The sequence below is a fragment of the Callionymus lyra genome, chromosome 15 (genome assembly GCF_982586985.1).
Source record: "Callionymus lyra chromosome 15, fCalLyr1.hap1.1, whole genome shotgun sequence".
Taxonomy (NCBI): domain Eukaryota; kingdom Metazoa; phylum Chordata; class Actinopteri; order Syngnathiformes; family Callionymidae; genus Callionymus; species Callionymus lyra.
In genome coordinates this window covers 1,564,264-1,578,687 of record NC_141832.1, presented here as the reverse complement: position 1 = coordinate 1,578,687, position 14,424 = coordinate 1,564,264, and the positions used below count along the sequence as shown (strand labels likewise).

General features: G+C 49.3%; 2 protein-coding genes across 2 annotated transcripts in view; both read right to left on the bottom strand.

Moving 5' to 3' along the window:
- Positions 1 to 80: 80 nt before the first annotated feature.
- On the bottom strand, positions 81 to 8,919 carry btr30 (bloodthirsty-related gene family, member 30). The gene is made up of 13 exons (XM_087808739.1): positions 8,775 to 8,919; positions 8,300 to 8,486; positions 6,378 to 6,791; positions 6,200 to 6,304; positions 5,391 to 5,486; positions 3,163 to 3,396; positions 2,925 to 3,105; positions 2,782 to 2,868; positions 2,674 to 2,700; positions 2,139 to 2,165; positions 1,888 to 2,063; positions 448 to 603; positions 81 to 383 (listed from the first exon to the last, which is right to left on the bottom strand). The coding sequence occupies exons 2-13, from the start codon at positions 8,408 to 8,410 to the stop codon at positions 186 to 188; spliced, it is 1,812 nt and encodes a 603-aa protein (XP_087664865.1). The 5' UTR covers positions 8,411 to 8,486; positions 8,775 to 8,919; the 3' UTR covers positions 81 to 185.
- A 185-nt stretch (positions 8,920 to 9,104) lies between these two features.
- The window catches only part of utp18 (UTP18 small subunit processome component), a 6,035-nt gene continuing 715 nt past the window's right edge, over positions 9,105 to 14,424 (bottom strand). The window contains exons 4-13 of the mRNA XM_087808740.1: positions 14,349 to 14,407; positions 11,720 to 11,814; positions 11,525 to 11,650; positions 11,268 to 11,442; positions 11,106 to 11,206; positions 10,955 to 11,045; positions 10,760 to 10,883; positions 10,522 to 10,696; positions 9,331 to 9,473; positions 9,105 to 9,249 (exon numbers count right to left, since the gene is read on the bottom strand). Of these exons, the coding sequence (XP_087664866.1) occupies positions 9,225 to 9,249; positions 9,331 to 9,473; positions 10,522 to 10,696; positions 10,760 to 10,883; positions 10,955 to 11,045; positions 11,106 to 11,206; positions 11,268 to 11,442; positions 11,525 to 11,650; positions 11,720 to 11,814; positions 14,349 to 14,407 (1,114 nt within the window). The 3' untranslated portion in view covers positions 9,105 to 9,224. The remainder of the gene's footprint in view (positions 9,250 to 9,330; positions 9,474 to 10,521; positions 10,697 to 10,759; positions 10,884 to 10,954; positions 11,046 to 11,105; positions 11,207 to 11,267; positions 11,443 to 11,524; positions 11,651 to 11,719; positions 11,815 to 14,348; positions 14,408 to 14,424) is intronic.

The window sequence follows — 14,424 nt, the reverse complement described above, 5'->3', positions numbered from 1 at the left end:
AAACATGGAGAACGTTCACGACACGACAGGAAGTTCTTCACTCGTTCACTTCGCTCGAGAAACTTCCAGACGAGATCAAATTCACTCCATGACTTTTTTTTTTATTGAGATTCTCCCGCTTCACGTCAAACACCTGAACATCCGTGGGCGTCGCCCTCGATGACGTCAGGTGAGCTCAGGTGAGCTCAGGTGAGCTGCGACGTCATCAGCACCAGAGGAACGTCCTTGTCTCCGGTGCCGAACATCGGGAACATGCGCTCGTGGAACTCGGCGCCGCTGAAGCTGTACAGCTCCGAGCCGGACTTGGAGTTGTAGAAGGTCACCTGTCCCGCCTCCAGGTCCAGGAACACGCCCACCTGCCGCAGCTTGGGCGGAGCCTTGACCTGTGGGGTCAGAGGTCGGGTCAGGCGACCGTCACAAAAGCGTGCGACGGACGACGGCGCTAACCTTGGTGAGCGGGGGCGTGGTCAGCGCCCGCAGCTGGCTGTTGCTCCACCAGAGGGCGTAGTATCCGTTCGGAGGACTCATGTCGAACAAGCCCTTCCTCTGCGCCGTCTCCGTGACCACGCCCACTTTCCAGTCCTTGTTCTCCCCGACGAACACCTGGAGGTCGACCAGAGGTCACGTGTCCAGCGTCAGAACATTTTACATTAAAGGACTTTTTTTAATGTATGTATTTTTTTAATTATTCATTTCAATACTTTATTTAACAGTTTTTTGTTCTATTTTTTATTTAATTTTGAAATAGAATTTATTCATTTTATTTTTTTTTAATTAAAAAATGAAATTTCTAAATTCAATCTTTATTCAGTTGAAGCTTTTTTTAATTCAACACACGTTGGCGACATCTTACCAGACCAAACCAACAGAGCACAGATCCACTCGCTCGTAACAAGATGGCCGTGATGTTGGTATAATGGCGTCTCCAGACCAAACCAACAGAGCACAGATCCACTCGCTCGTAACAAGATGGCCGTGATGTTGGTATAATGGCGTCTCCAGACCAAACCAACAGAGCACAGATCCACTCGCTCGTAACAAGATGGCCGTGATGTTGGTATAATGGCGTCTCCAGACCAAACCAACAGAGCACAGATCCACTCGCTCGTCACAAGATGGCCGTGATGTTGGTTTAATGGCGTCTCCAGACCAAACCAATCGAGCACAGATCCACTCGCTCGTAACAAGATGGCCGTGATGTTGGTATAATAGCGTCTCCAGACCAAACCAACAGAGCACAGATCCACTCGCTCGTAACAAGATGGCCGTGATGTTGGTATAATGGCGTCTCCAGACCAAACCAACAGAGCACAGATCCACTCGCTCGTAACAAGATGGCCGTGATGTTGGTTTAATGGCGTCTCCAGACCAAACCAACAGAGCACAGATCCACTCGCTCGTAACAAGATGGCCGTGATGTTGGTTTAATGGCGTCTCCAGACCAAACCAACAGAGCACAGATCCACTCGCTCGTCACAAGATGGCTGTGATGTTGGTATAATGGCGTCTCCAGACCAAACCAACAGAGCACAGATCCACTCGCTCGTCACAAGATGGCTGTGATGTTGGTTTAATGGCGTCTCCAGACCAAACCAACAGAGCACAGATCCACTCGCTCGTAACAAGATGGCCGTGATGTTGGTATAATGGCGTCTCCAGACCAAACCAACAGAGCACAGAGTCACTCGCTCGTCTGTGTGTCGCATGATTGGCTGAAGGTTGGATCAGTAGCTCTGAGCTCTGTTGGTTTGGTCTGGAGACTCTATTATACCAGCGTTTATATTGAATTTAAAAGAATAACAATGAAAAAGTACTGAATTTAGTTCAAAGATGGAATATTCCGGTGCCCCTGAAACACGGACGCACGCCCCCTGCTGGCGACCTCACCTCCCAGTAGTGGCGCCCGGCGCTGAAGGCGTCCTTGGCGAGGACGCAGGACCAGACGTCGAAGCGCTGCGGACTGTTGCGGTAGAACTGCAGCTTCTCGCCGCGCTTCACCTGCTTGCGGTCCTCGGACAGGATCAGGAAGGGGTACGCCGTCACCGGGTTCAGCGTCACGTCGTCTGCGGACCCAAGATGGACGCCGTCACGCCACTCACCCGTCTGACCCCGCACGACCCCCGACCCCCGACCCTCACCTTCGTAGACCCGAGCTTTCTTGTGACCTGAAGACGCAGAAGTCAACGTTCAAAACATGCGACATTTAACGAAAATACACTTTTTTAATTAATTAATCCAAGGATTGAATTAAACCTTCAAACGTTGACATTTGGAATTATTTGTTCAAAAGTTGTCGTATTTTTAAGAATATTATTAATTAATTAATTATCATCATTTTTAGTTTTATTAAATTAAAAGTTTGATATTTTAATTCCAAATTTTCAATATTTATCTTTATCCTCAAATATATCCTCAAATATATTGAATCGAAATCGTCAAATTCTTTCAATTTAATTACAAAATAAAAAAAATAAACTTTTAAATGATTTTAATTATTACAAAAATAAATGTGTGTGAAATTAATTAAATATAATAATAATAATAATAAGTGTGTATAAATCTGCGTCTGAAGAGTCAAAGGAGGGGTAGGTGTTCTTCCAAACGTGAGCATGCAGCGGAGGGGGCGGGACTAATGTCAGGTGAGTTTGATTGACATGTGTGTCGAAGACTCACCTGAGACCGGCTTGATTTTCTTCAGATCTGGACGGAGAGAGAAACAGGAAGTGCATGAATGTGTGATGTCATCACCAGGTGACCAGGTGACCCTGCACGACCCCTCACCTCTGATGGACCACTGACTCTTCCTCAGACCCGAAGCTCCTCTCAGACCGTGGTAGCCTTCGGCCAGCGGCGCGTCCCCTGAAGAGACTGAGACGGACACGTTGAGCCCCGAGTCGCGGGCACAGGTGCTCGAAGTCACTCACAGGATCCTCTGGAGCCCCCCGAGTTGATGCCGACCTCGGAGATCCTGTCGCTGACCTCGGCCATCCTGTCCTTGACCTCGCCCAGCGTGTTCCTGACCTCGGCCAGGTGGAAGTGCAGCGTCAGGTCGGCGTCGTCCTGGTGCTCAGGGACCTCCAGGGGAGACGCCGCGTCGGCGAAGCTCTGGAGACACTGGCGTGAGACCCCGGACCCCCAACACACACACTACCCATGATGCACCTGCAGGAAGCTGATGTGATCCTGACTGATGGCCTGAGCCTCCAGCGTCAGACGCTTGTCCGTCAACACGCTGAGATCCTCCTCCAGGCGCTTGACCCGCCCCTCGCCCGTCGCCATGACGCCGTCCAGCTGCTCCTGGATCCCCCCCAACACCTGAGAGCGCACCTGAGCCACGGCCTGAGCCACGGCGTCCAGCAGAGCCTCCACCTGAGAGCGCTCACCTGCGGCGTAGTTCTGCACGACAACACACTTTAGAGAGCGCACACTGGAGCACAACACACACAAGAACGCACAACACACACAACATGACACTTTAGAGAGCGCACACTGGAGCACAACACACACAAGAACGCACAACACACACATGCACGACAACACACTTTAGAGAGCGCACACTGGAGCACAACACACACAAGAACGCACAACACACACAACATGACACTTTAGAGAGCGCACACTGGAGCACAACACACACAAGAACGCACAACACACACATGCACAACATGACACTTTAGAGAGCGCACACTGGAGCACAACACACACAAGAACGCACAACACACACAACATGACACTTTAGAGAGCGCACACTGGAGCACAACACACACAAGAACGCACAACACACACATGCACGACAACACACTTTAGAGAGCGCACACTGGAGCACAACACACACAAGAACGCACAACACACACAACATGACACTTTAGAGAGCGCACACTGGAGCACAACACACACAAGAACGCACAACACACACATGCACAACATGACACTTTAGAGAGCGCACACTGGAGCACAACACACACAAGAACGCACAACACACACAACATGACACTTTAGAGAGCGCACACTGGAGCACAACACACACAAGAACGCACAACACGCATGCACGCACAACATGACACTTTAGAGAGCGCACACTAGAGCACAACACACACAAGAACGCACAACACACACATGCACAACATGACACTTTAGAGAGCGCACACTAGAGCACAACACACACAAGAACGCACAACACACACATGCACAACATGACACTTTAGAGAGCGCACACTGGAGCACAACACACACAAGAACACACAACACACAGATGCACAACATGACACTTTAGAGAGCGCACACTGGAGCACAACACACACAAGAACGCACAACACACAGATGCACAACATGACACTTTAGAGAGCGCACACTGGAGCACAACACACACAAGAACGCACAACACACATGCACGCACAACATGACACTTTAGAGAACGCACACTGGAGCACCGCACACACAAGAACACACAACACACATGCACGCACAACATGACACTTTAGAGAGCGCACACTGGAGCACAACACACACAAGAACGCACAACACACAAGAACGCACAACACACACATGCACAACATGACACTTTAGAGAGCGCAAACTAGAGCACAACACACACAAGAACGCACAACACACAAGAACGCACAACACACACATGCACAACATGACACTTTAGAGAGCGCACACTAGAGCACAACACACACAACACACATGCACGCGCAACACACATGCACGCACAACATGACACTTTAGAGAGCGCATACTGGAGCACAACACACACAAGAACGCACAACACACAAGAACGCACAACACACACATGCACAACATGACACTTTAGAGAGCGCACACTAGAGCACAACACACACAACACACATGCACGCGCAACGTACAAATGCACGCACAACATGACACTTTAGAGAGCGCACACTAGAGCACAACACACACAAGAACGCACAACACACATGCACGCACAACATGACACTTTAGAGAGCGCACACTAGAGCACAACACACACAAGAACGCACAACACACATGCACGCACAACATGACACTTTAGAGAGCGCACACTAGAGCACAACACACACAACACACATGCACGCGCAACGTACAAATGCACGCACAACATGACACTTTAGAGAGCGCACACTAGAGCACAACACACATGCACGCACAACGTACACATGCACGCACAACATGACACTTATACGCACAACACACATGCACTCACGCACAACACACAGATGCACGCACACACAACACAGGAACACACAACATGACACTTTAGAGAGCGCACACTAGAGCACAACACACATGCACGCACAACGTACACATGCACGCACAACATGACACTTATACGCACAACACACACACACACACACACACACACACACACACACACACACACACACACACACCTTCACAGCCTCCAGTTTCCTCCTCAGCTCTGATAGGCTGATGTCCTTGGCTTTGATCCGGTTCACGATCTCCTGCTCCGTCCTGGAAATATGTTTCTGGTCCAGAGTCGGAACATAGACGGGTCAGCAGGAGTACAGGGAGTACAGGGAGTACAGGGAGTACAGGGAGTACAGGGAGTACAGGGAGTTCAGGGAGTTCAGGGAGTACAGGGAGTACAGGGAGTACAGGGAGTACAGGGAGTACAGGGAGTACAGGGAGTACAGGAAGTACAGGGAGTACAGGGAGTACAGGGAGTACAGGGAGTACAGGGAGTACAGGGAGTACAGGAAGTACAGGGAGTACAGGAAGTACAGGGAGTACAGGGAGTACAGGGAGTACAGGGAGTACAGGGAGTACAGGAAGTACAGGGAGTACAGGGAGTACAGGGAGTACAGGAAGTACAGGGAGTACAGGGAGTACAGGGAGTACAGGGAGTACAGGGAGTACAGGGAGTACAGGGAGTACAGTGAGTACAGGGAGTACAGGGAGTACAGGGAGTACAGGAAGTACAGGGAGTACAGGGAGTACAGGAAGTACAGGGAGTACAGGGAGTACAGGGAGTACAAGGAGTACAGGGAGTACAGGGAGTACAGGGAGTACAGGGAGTACAGGGAGTACAGGGAGTACAGGGAGTACAGGGAGTACAGGGAGTACAGGGAGTACAGGGAGTACAGGGAGTACAGTGAGTACAGTGAGTACAGGGAGTTCAGGGAGTACAGGGAGTTCAGGGAGTACAGGGAGTACAGGGAGGAGATGGCAGGAGAGGCACCTGTTTGCTGAGCCGCTCCGTCTGCACGGAGACGGTGGCGTGGGTCCGATGCTCCTCCAGGACGCAGATGGCGCAGATGCAGCTCTGACACGTGCGGCAGAAGACCTGGCGATGACATCATCACTGAGGGACGGAGCTCACCGCCGGGGTCGCGCGACCTCCGGGTTACGCCACCAACCTCCAGCAGGCGGCGATGCAGCGCGCAGGTGCGGCCCCTGAGGGCCTCCTGCGGGTCCATGAGCGGGTGTTTGGCGTAGAACGGCGTGCTGCGGTGCGGCGCCACGTGCTCCCGGCAGTACGACGCCGTGCAGGTGAGGCAGGAGCTCACGGCCGGCTGCTTGACCCCCGTGCACACGTCGCACCAGACCCTCTCCGCCGGCGGCGCCGGGAGACCCTCCGTCGGCGGCGCCATCGCCAGCCCGAAGCTGCCGCCCTCCTGCGGGTCGGCGGCGCCGTAGTGGACCTCCTTGTACTTGTCGGCGATGAGCGCGAAGGTCCGGTTGATGCTGAGCCGCGGACGCTCCTGGAACTGACGCTTGCACAGAGGACACGTGGAGTTGGGGCTCGAGGCCCAGTAGCCCCCGATGCATCCCTGGAGACCACCACACACCATGACTCGGCAGTTTAGTTGACATGACTCCACGTTTTTTTTTTTAAACAAACTTGTCGTAGAAAGTAAACGTATAAATAAATCAGACGTGTAAAGATGAGTCAGCGATACTCAAACTCATGAGTCATGATAAAATACCTGACCAAACTCAACATGAGTCAGCATATTTTTTGTGGCAAAAGTGCCGGATGAAGACCATTATATCTGGCTAATGATTAGTCAGCATTATTTAACCTTCCTCGTATATTTCTTGTGGTTAAAACAAATATTCCATTGTACATGTGGCGGATGATTAGTCAGCATTCCTAAAGCTTACTCAGGTGTTTTATTCATGACTTAGCAGTTAATTTAACATGACTTTGTTAATATATATATATATATTTTTTTAATTTGTGGTAAAACAAAGACTTTAATTTTACATGTGGCTGATGATTGTAAGCATTACTCAGGTATTTTATCCATGACTCAGCAGTTAATTTATTTTAAACTTCTTTTTTTTTTAATGTTGTAAAACCAAGACTCAACATTACATGTTGCTGACGATTAGTCGCTTAATGGGGTATATTTTACAATGACTCGAGAGTTTATTTGAAATGACTCGGCATATTTGACAATAATGAGACAAAAGTAACAAACACAATTATATCTGAATGATGATCCGTCAGCAATATTTAAGTTTACTCGTGCATTTTATCCATGAGTCGGCTCTTTATTTATCATGATTCCACGTTTTTTTTATTGGTAAAAATAATCAATTATACATTCGGGTAATGATTAGTCAGCATTAATTAAGCTTACTTTACCCATGAGTATGCAGTTTGATGACTCCATGCTTTATAAACAACTTTGTGGTAAACAAAGAATCAAATATACACGTGTCTGACGATTACTCTGCATTATTTACGCTTACTCTGGTATTTTATCCATGACTCAGCAGTTTATTTAACATGACTCCACGCTTTATAAACAACTTTGTGGTAAACAAAGAATCAAATATACACGTGTCTGACGATTACTCTGCATTATTTAAGCTTACTCTGGTATTTCACTCATGACTCAGCAGTTTATTTAACATGACTAGACGTTTTATAAACAACTTTGTGGTAAACAAAGAATCAAATATACACGTGTCTGACGATTACTCTGCATTATTTACGCTTACTCTGGTATTTTATCCATGACTCAGCAGTTTATTTAACATGACTCCACGCTTTATAAACAACTTTGTGGTAAACAAAGAATCAAATATACACGTGTCTGATGATTACTCTGCATTATTTACGCCTACTCTGGTATTTTATCCATTACTCAGCAGTTTATTTAACATGACTCCACGCTTTATAAACAACTTTGTGGTAAACAAAGAATCAAATATACACGTGTCTGATGATTACTCTGCATTATTTACGCTTACTTTGGTATTTCACTCATGACTCAGCAGTTTCTTTACTTTAACATGAATCAGCATATTATTTTTTAAAACCCCCTACCTGGCAGAAGTTGTGTCCACACGGTGTCGTGACCGGGTCGGTGAACAGGTCCAGGCAGATGGAGCAGGTGAGCTCCTGCTCCGAGAACAAGTCTTGACCCTCCGACGCCATCAGGTGAGCCGCGTCTCAGGCGAACGCGAGCAGGTGTTGCAGCAGGTGAAGGGGCGGAGCTCTACGGAGGAAGACTCTGGAGAAAATGGATAAAAATGGCAGCATGAGGGAGGGGGCGTGGCCTAAGCAGTCGATCAGAATAAAAATGTATGGTCAGTTTTGAGGATTTGTTATCAAACATGAGGAGCTCTCGACCACGACGACCAGGCACGACCCCTGACCCCCGACACGTCCCACCACAGAACCTCAAGCGAGGACCGTGACATCCAAGGACCACGGACCACCAGGTCGCCTCGTTAGTTTAACTGGTTGTTTTGATGAGCAGAAGGAAACGAATCCTGACACGAGTTAAAACATGACTTACCGTGGAGTCGAGGCGAGTTCCTGAGCCTGAAACTCTGGTTCTGATGACATCACGGGGGGAGGAGCCGCCGGGCGTGAAGTGGTCGGATCAGTTCGGAGGAGGAGACTCGACAAAAACAACAGTGGAAACCTTTGTTCGTCCTGGATTTATTTCTTAGAAAACAGTCGCAAAACTAAACAAAACAAACAAACTTGTCGGGTCACATGACTCGAGCCGGGTGACCTCACTTCCTGATGTTTCCAGGTGAACAAGTTTCACCTGTTCAGTCGACAAACTGCTCTGAGCCGAGGGGAGGTCATGAAGCAGCTGATGAAGATGATGATGATGATGATGACATGTGGGCGTGTCCTGCTAGCATCGATGCTAACGCTAACGCTTGTTGTGAAAAAAATGAAACCAAGTTTAACGACAAAAAAAATGTTTATTTAAAAAGTTTCACGAGGATTGAATTCAAAAGTCCTTGTAATGCAGCAGCCTGGAGGAAGAGAAGGACATGTTAGAAGCACGTCAATAGCATGTTAGCGTGTTAGCATCCGAGCAGAGCTGTGATTGGCACCTGTACAAGGGGGCGTGGCCTTTGTTGTTAGCGAGCGAGAAGAAGCCGCTGTGAGGAGAGAAGTCCATGGCGTTGACCCGATACATCACCTTTGACCTCGACATCGGAAAGTTGGGGAAGACGCTGAGAGACGGGAGGTGAACCTGGAAAAGACCATCATCATCTTCATCATCATCATCATCATCATCATCATCTACTTGACTCTTGTGTTGCAGAATTTATGTCCAAACATCAGCTTTAAAGGCTGCTTGAGTCACTGTATCCTCTCGTCCTCAGTCATCACCACTTTCATTTGTTTTCAAACTAAAATATGTCCAAATATCAGCTTTAAAAGCTGCTTAACTCACTGTATCTTCTCGTCCTCAGTCATCACTGCTTTCATTTGTTTTCAAACCAAAATATGTCCAAACATCAGCTTTAAAAGCTGCTGGACTCACTGTATCCTCTCGTCCTCAGTCATCACTGCTTTCATTTGTTTTCAAACTAAAATATGTCCAAACATCAGCTTTAAAAGCTGCTGGACTCACTGTATCCTCTCGTCCTCAGTCATCACTGCTTTCATTTGTTTTCAAACTAAAATATGTCCAAACATCAGCTTTAAAAGCTGCTGGACTCACTGTATCCTCTCGTCCTCAGTCATCACTGCTTTCATTTGTTTTCAAACTAAAATATGTCCAAACATCAGCTTTAAAAGCTGCTTAACTCACTGTATCTTCTCGTCCTCAGTCATCACTGCTTTCATTTGTTTTCAAACTAAAATATGTCCAAACATCAGCTTTAAATGAGGCTGGAGTCACTGTATCCTCTCGTCCTCAGTCATCACTGCTTTCATTTGTTTTCAAACTAAAATATGTCCAAACATCAGCTTTAAAAGCTGCTGGACTCACTGTATCCTCTCGTCCTCAGTCATCACTGCTTTCATTTGTTTTCAAACTAAAATATGTCCAAACATCAGCTTTAAAAGCTGCTGGACTCACTGTATCCTCTCGTCCTCAGTCATGCTGGGGATCTCGCAGGATTTCATTGTTTATTTAGCTGCGGCGGACTCAACGACTGCTGCCATCTAGTGGCCGTAGGTTTAATTGCAACACAACAGAATTAACAAACGTCGTGAATATTTGAATGTTAATCCTCAATTTAACATAAGCTTCTCTAACTTTACAAGACGACTGATCAACCTCCTCCTCTCACCAGTCTCACGGCGTCGTCTTCCTCGCGGGACGCCACGGCGAGGACCTCGGAGGAGGAGTTGAAGGTGAGGGAGGTCGCGGAGGTCAGCAGGTTCATCACGGCCTTCAGAGGTCGGGGCTGGCAGGAGGTCAGACAATCCTGCTGCGAGTAGATGTTGACGACGCCCGACTGGGACCTGGAACCAGAGGTCGTTAGCGACTCGAGCCCGCGGCGGCGGCGGCGGCGGCGCGCGTCTCACCCGCAGGCCAGGTAACGTCCGTCAGGTGAGGCCGCCATGGAGGTCGCCTTCACGCACCCGTCGTCCGTGAACCTGTTGACACACGGACCGCCCCGGACGTCCCACACGAACACCTCCCCCTCCTCTGCGCACACACACACACACACACACCGTGACTGACGGGCACCGACGCGTCGTCCAGGTGAAGCGACTCACCTGAGCTGGTGAAGAACTTGCTGCCGTCCTGGTTGAAGGCCACGCCCACGACCTCCCCGTTCACCTTCACGCTGCGCACCACCTCCTTGGTCTGCGAGACGCACAACCACGTCACGCCCCCTGTTCACGTCTCCATAGCGACGCGACTCACCTTGAGGGTCAGCAGGTGCAGGTAACCGCTGGCTCCGGTCAGCAGCAACGCGCCCCCTTGTGGACACACGGTGAACTCCATCACCTTGCTTTCGTTCAGACCTGCGGAGACGGAAGCGACCCGTGAGCGAGTGTGGGTCCGGCGAGGGCGGCGCACTCTGACCTCTGACGGCGCTCACGGGAGACACCTGTCCCGCCATCATGTCGTACACGTAGAACATCTTGTTCCTCAGGCTGGTCGCCACGATGGACTCGCCGTCCCGGCTGAAGCGGGCCTTGTAGACGGGGAAGCGGTCCAGATGGACGCTCTGGATCTTGGGGTTCGTCTTCCCGTCGACCTGCAGAGCGAGAGAGACGCACACGTTGACACGACTACACACACACACACACACACACACACACACACACACACTAGAGTACCTGGAACAGGGACACGGAGCAGTCCAGACCGGCCGTCAGAACCACCTGAGCCGCCGGGTGGAACTGGACCGACGTGAGTCCGTCGCTCGACGGTCGAGCGCTGTTGGCGTGAAGACATCGCTTCATCTGAGGAGACGCACAACTTAAAGTCGACAACACACACACACACACACACACACACGGAGGGAAACTGACTCTCAGGAATCCAGAAGGTAAATTATCAGAAGACGACAAGAAGTTTCCAGTTTTCCTCATCAGGTCATTTTCTTCATCGTCGTCGTCATCGTCGTCTGAGAAACACACACAGAGATTAAAACGCACACACACACACAGAGATGGAGACGCACACACAGAGTTTAAAACGCACACACACACACAGAGATGGAGACGCACACACAGAGTTTAAGACGCACACACAGAGATGGAGACGCACACACAGAGATGGAGACACACACACAGAGATGGAGACACACACACAGAGATGGAGACACACACACAGAGATGGAGACACACACACAGAGTTTAAGACTCGCACACAGAGATGGAGACGCACACACAGAGATGGAGACGCACACACAGAGATGGAGACGCACAGAGATGGAGACGCACACACAGAGATGGAGACACACACACAGAGTTTAAGACGCACACACAGAGATGGAGACGCACACACAGAGATGGAGACGCACACACAGAGATGGAGACGCACACACAGAGATGGAGACGCACACACAGAGTTTAAGACGCGCACACAGAGATGGAGACGCACACACAGAGATGGAGACGCACACACAGAGATGGAGACACACACACAGAGATGGAGACGCACACACAGAGATGGAGACACACACAAAGACACGGACATAAAGAATAGAGAAACAAAAACAAACAGTGAAAAAAGACACACGGGGGAGAGACACAAAAAAAACACACACAAATAAGAAAGGAGACAGACGCACAAAAACACAGAGACACAAACAAAAACCTAGACAAAGATAAAAATGCACAAAAAAGAGGGACACACAAAAACTGAGGGAGACACAATCAAAACACGGAGAGACTCACAAACAAAAGCACAGACAAACGGCAAACAGGGAGGAACACAAAAAGACGGAAAGGAAAAGACATCAGAAGACACAAACAAAAACAGAGGGATAAAGAGAGACGCACAGTCACAGGAAAAGCTCAACACAAAACACAGAGAAAAAAACAATGAACACACAAAGACACATGAGAGGAGAGAGACACACAAACACACAGAGGAAGACACAGGAGGAGAGACACACACACAGAGGAAGACAAAGGAGGAGAGACACACACAAGGAGGAAGACACAGGAGGAGAGACACACACACACACAGAGGAAGACACGGGAGGAGAGACACACACACACAGAGGAAGACAAAGGAGGAGAGACACACACAAGGAGGAAGACACAGGAGGAGAGACACACACACACAGAGGAAGACACAGGAGGAGAGACACACACACACACAGAGGAAGACACGGGAGGAGAGACACACACACACAGAGGAAGACACAGGAGGAGAGACACACACACACACACAGAGGAAGACACAGGAGGAGAGACACACACACACACACAGAGGAAGACACAGGAGGAGAGACACACACACATAGAGGAAGACACAGGAGGAGAGACACACACACACACAGAGGAAGACACAGGAGGAGAGACACACACACATAGAGGAAGACACAGGAGGAGAGACACACACACACAGAGGAAGACACAGGAGGAGAGACACACACACACAGAGGAAGACACAGGAGGAGAGACACACACACACACACAGAGGAAGACACAGGAGGAGAGACACACACACACAGAGGAAGACACAGGAGGAGAGACACACACACACACACAGAGGAAGACACAGGAGGAGAGACACACACACACACAGAGGAAGACACAGGAGGAGAGACACACACACACACACAGAGGAAGACACAGGAGGAGACACACACACACACACAGAGGAAGACACAGGAGGAGAGACACACACACACACACACAGAGGAAGACACAGGAGGAGAGACACACACACACACACAGAGGAAGACACAGGAGGAGAGACACACACACACACAGAGGAAGACACAGGAGGAGAGACACACACACACAGAGGAAGACACAGGAGGAGAGACACACACACACACACAGAGGAAGACACAGGAGGAGAGACACACACACACACACAGAGGAAGACACAGGAGGAGAGACACACACACACACACAGAGGAAGACACAGGAGGAGAGACACACACACACACACAGAGGAAGACACAGGAGGAGAGACACACACACACAGAGGAAGACACAGGAGGAGAGACACACACACAGAAAGAAAGAAACAGGAGGAGAGACACACACATACACACAGAGGAAGACACAGGAGGAGAGACACACACACACAAGGAGGAAGACACACACAGAGAAAGACATACAGGTGAAGAAAGACACACATGAGGGGAGAGAGACACACACATAGAAAGACACACAGGAGAGACACACACATAGAAAGACACACAGGAGACACACACACAGAGAAAGACACACATGAGGGGAGAGACACACACAGAGAAAGACACACAGGAGAGACACACACATAGAAAGACACACAGGAGAGACACACACATAGAAAGACACACATGAGGGGAGAGAGACACACACATAGAAAGACACACAGGAGAGACACACACATAGAAAGACACACAGGAGAGACACACACATAGAAAGACACACAGGAGACACACACACAGAGAAAGACACACACACACACGTGATAATAAATATTTCTCACTCTTCTTCTTGTCGGTCTTGTCCGCCCACGAGGGACGACCACCCATCACCTTCTGGAACCTACACACACACATCAG

Bases quoted from the DNA above. Each gene is read 5' to 3' on its own strand.
- btr30 (XM_087808739.1), bottom strand. From the start codon at position 8,410: ATGGCGTCGGAGGGTCAAGACTTGTTCTCGGAGCAGGAGCTCACCTGC. The intron at 2,701-2,781 runs GTGAGGGGTCGT...CTCTCCGTCCAG, and splicing joins GAGTCAGTGGTCCATCAGAG to ATCTGAAGAAAATCAAGCCG. The intron at 2,064-2,138 runs GTGAGGGTCGGG...TTGGGTCCGCAG, and splicing joins GAAAGCTCGGGTCTACGAAG to ACGACGTGACGCTGAACCCG.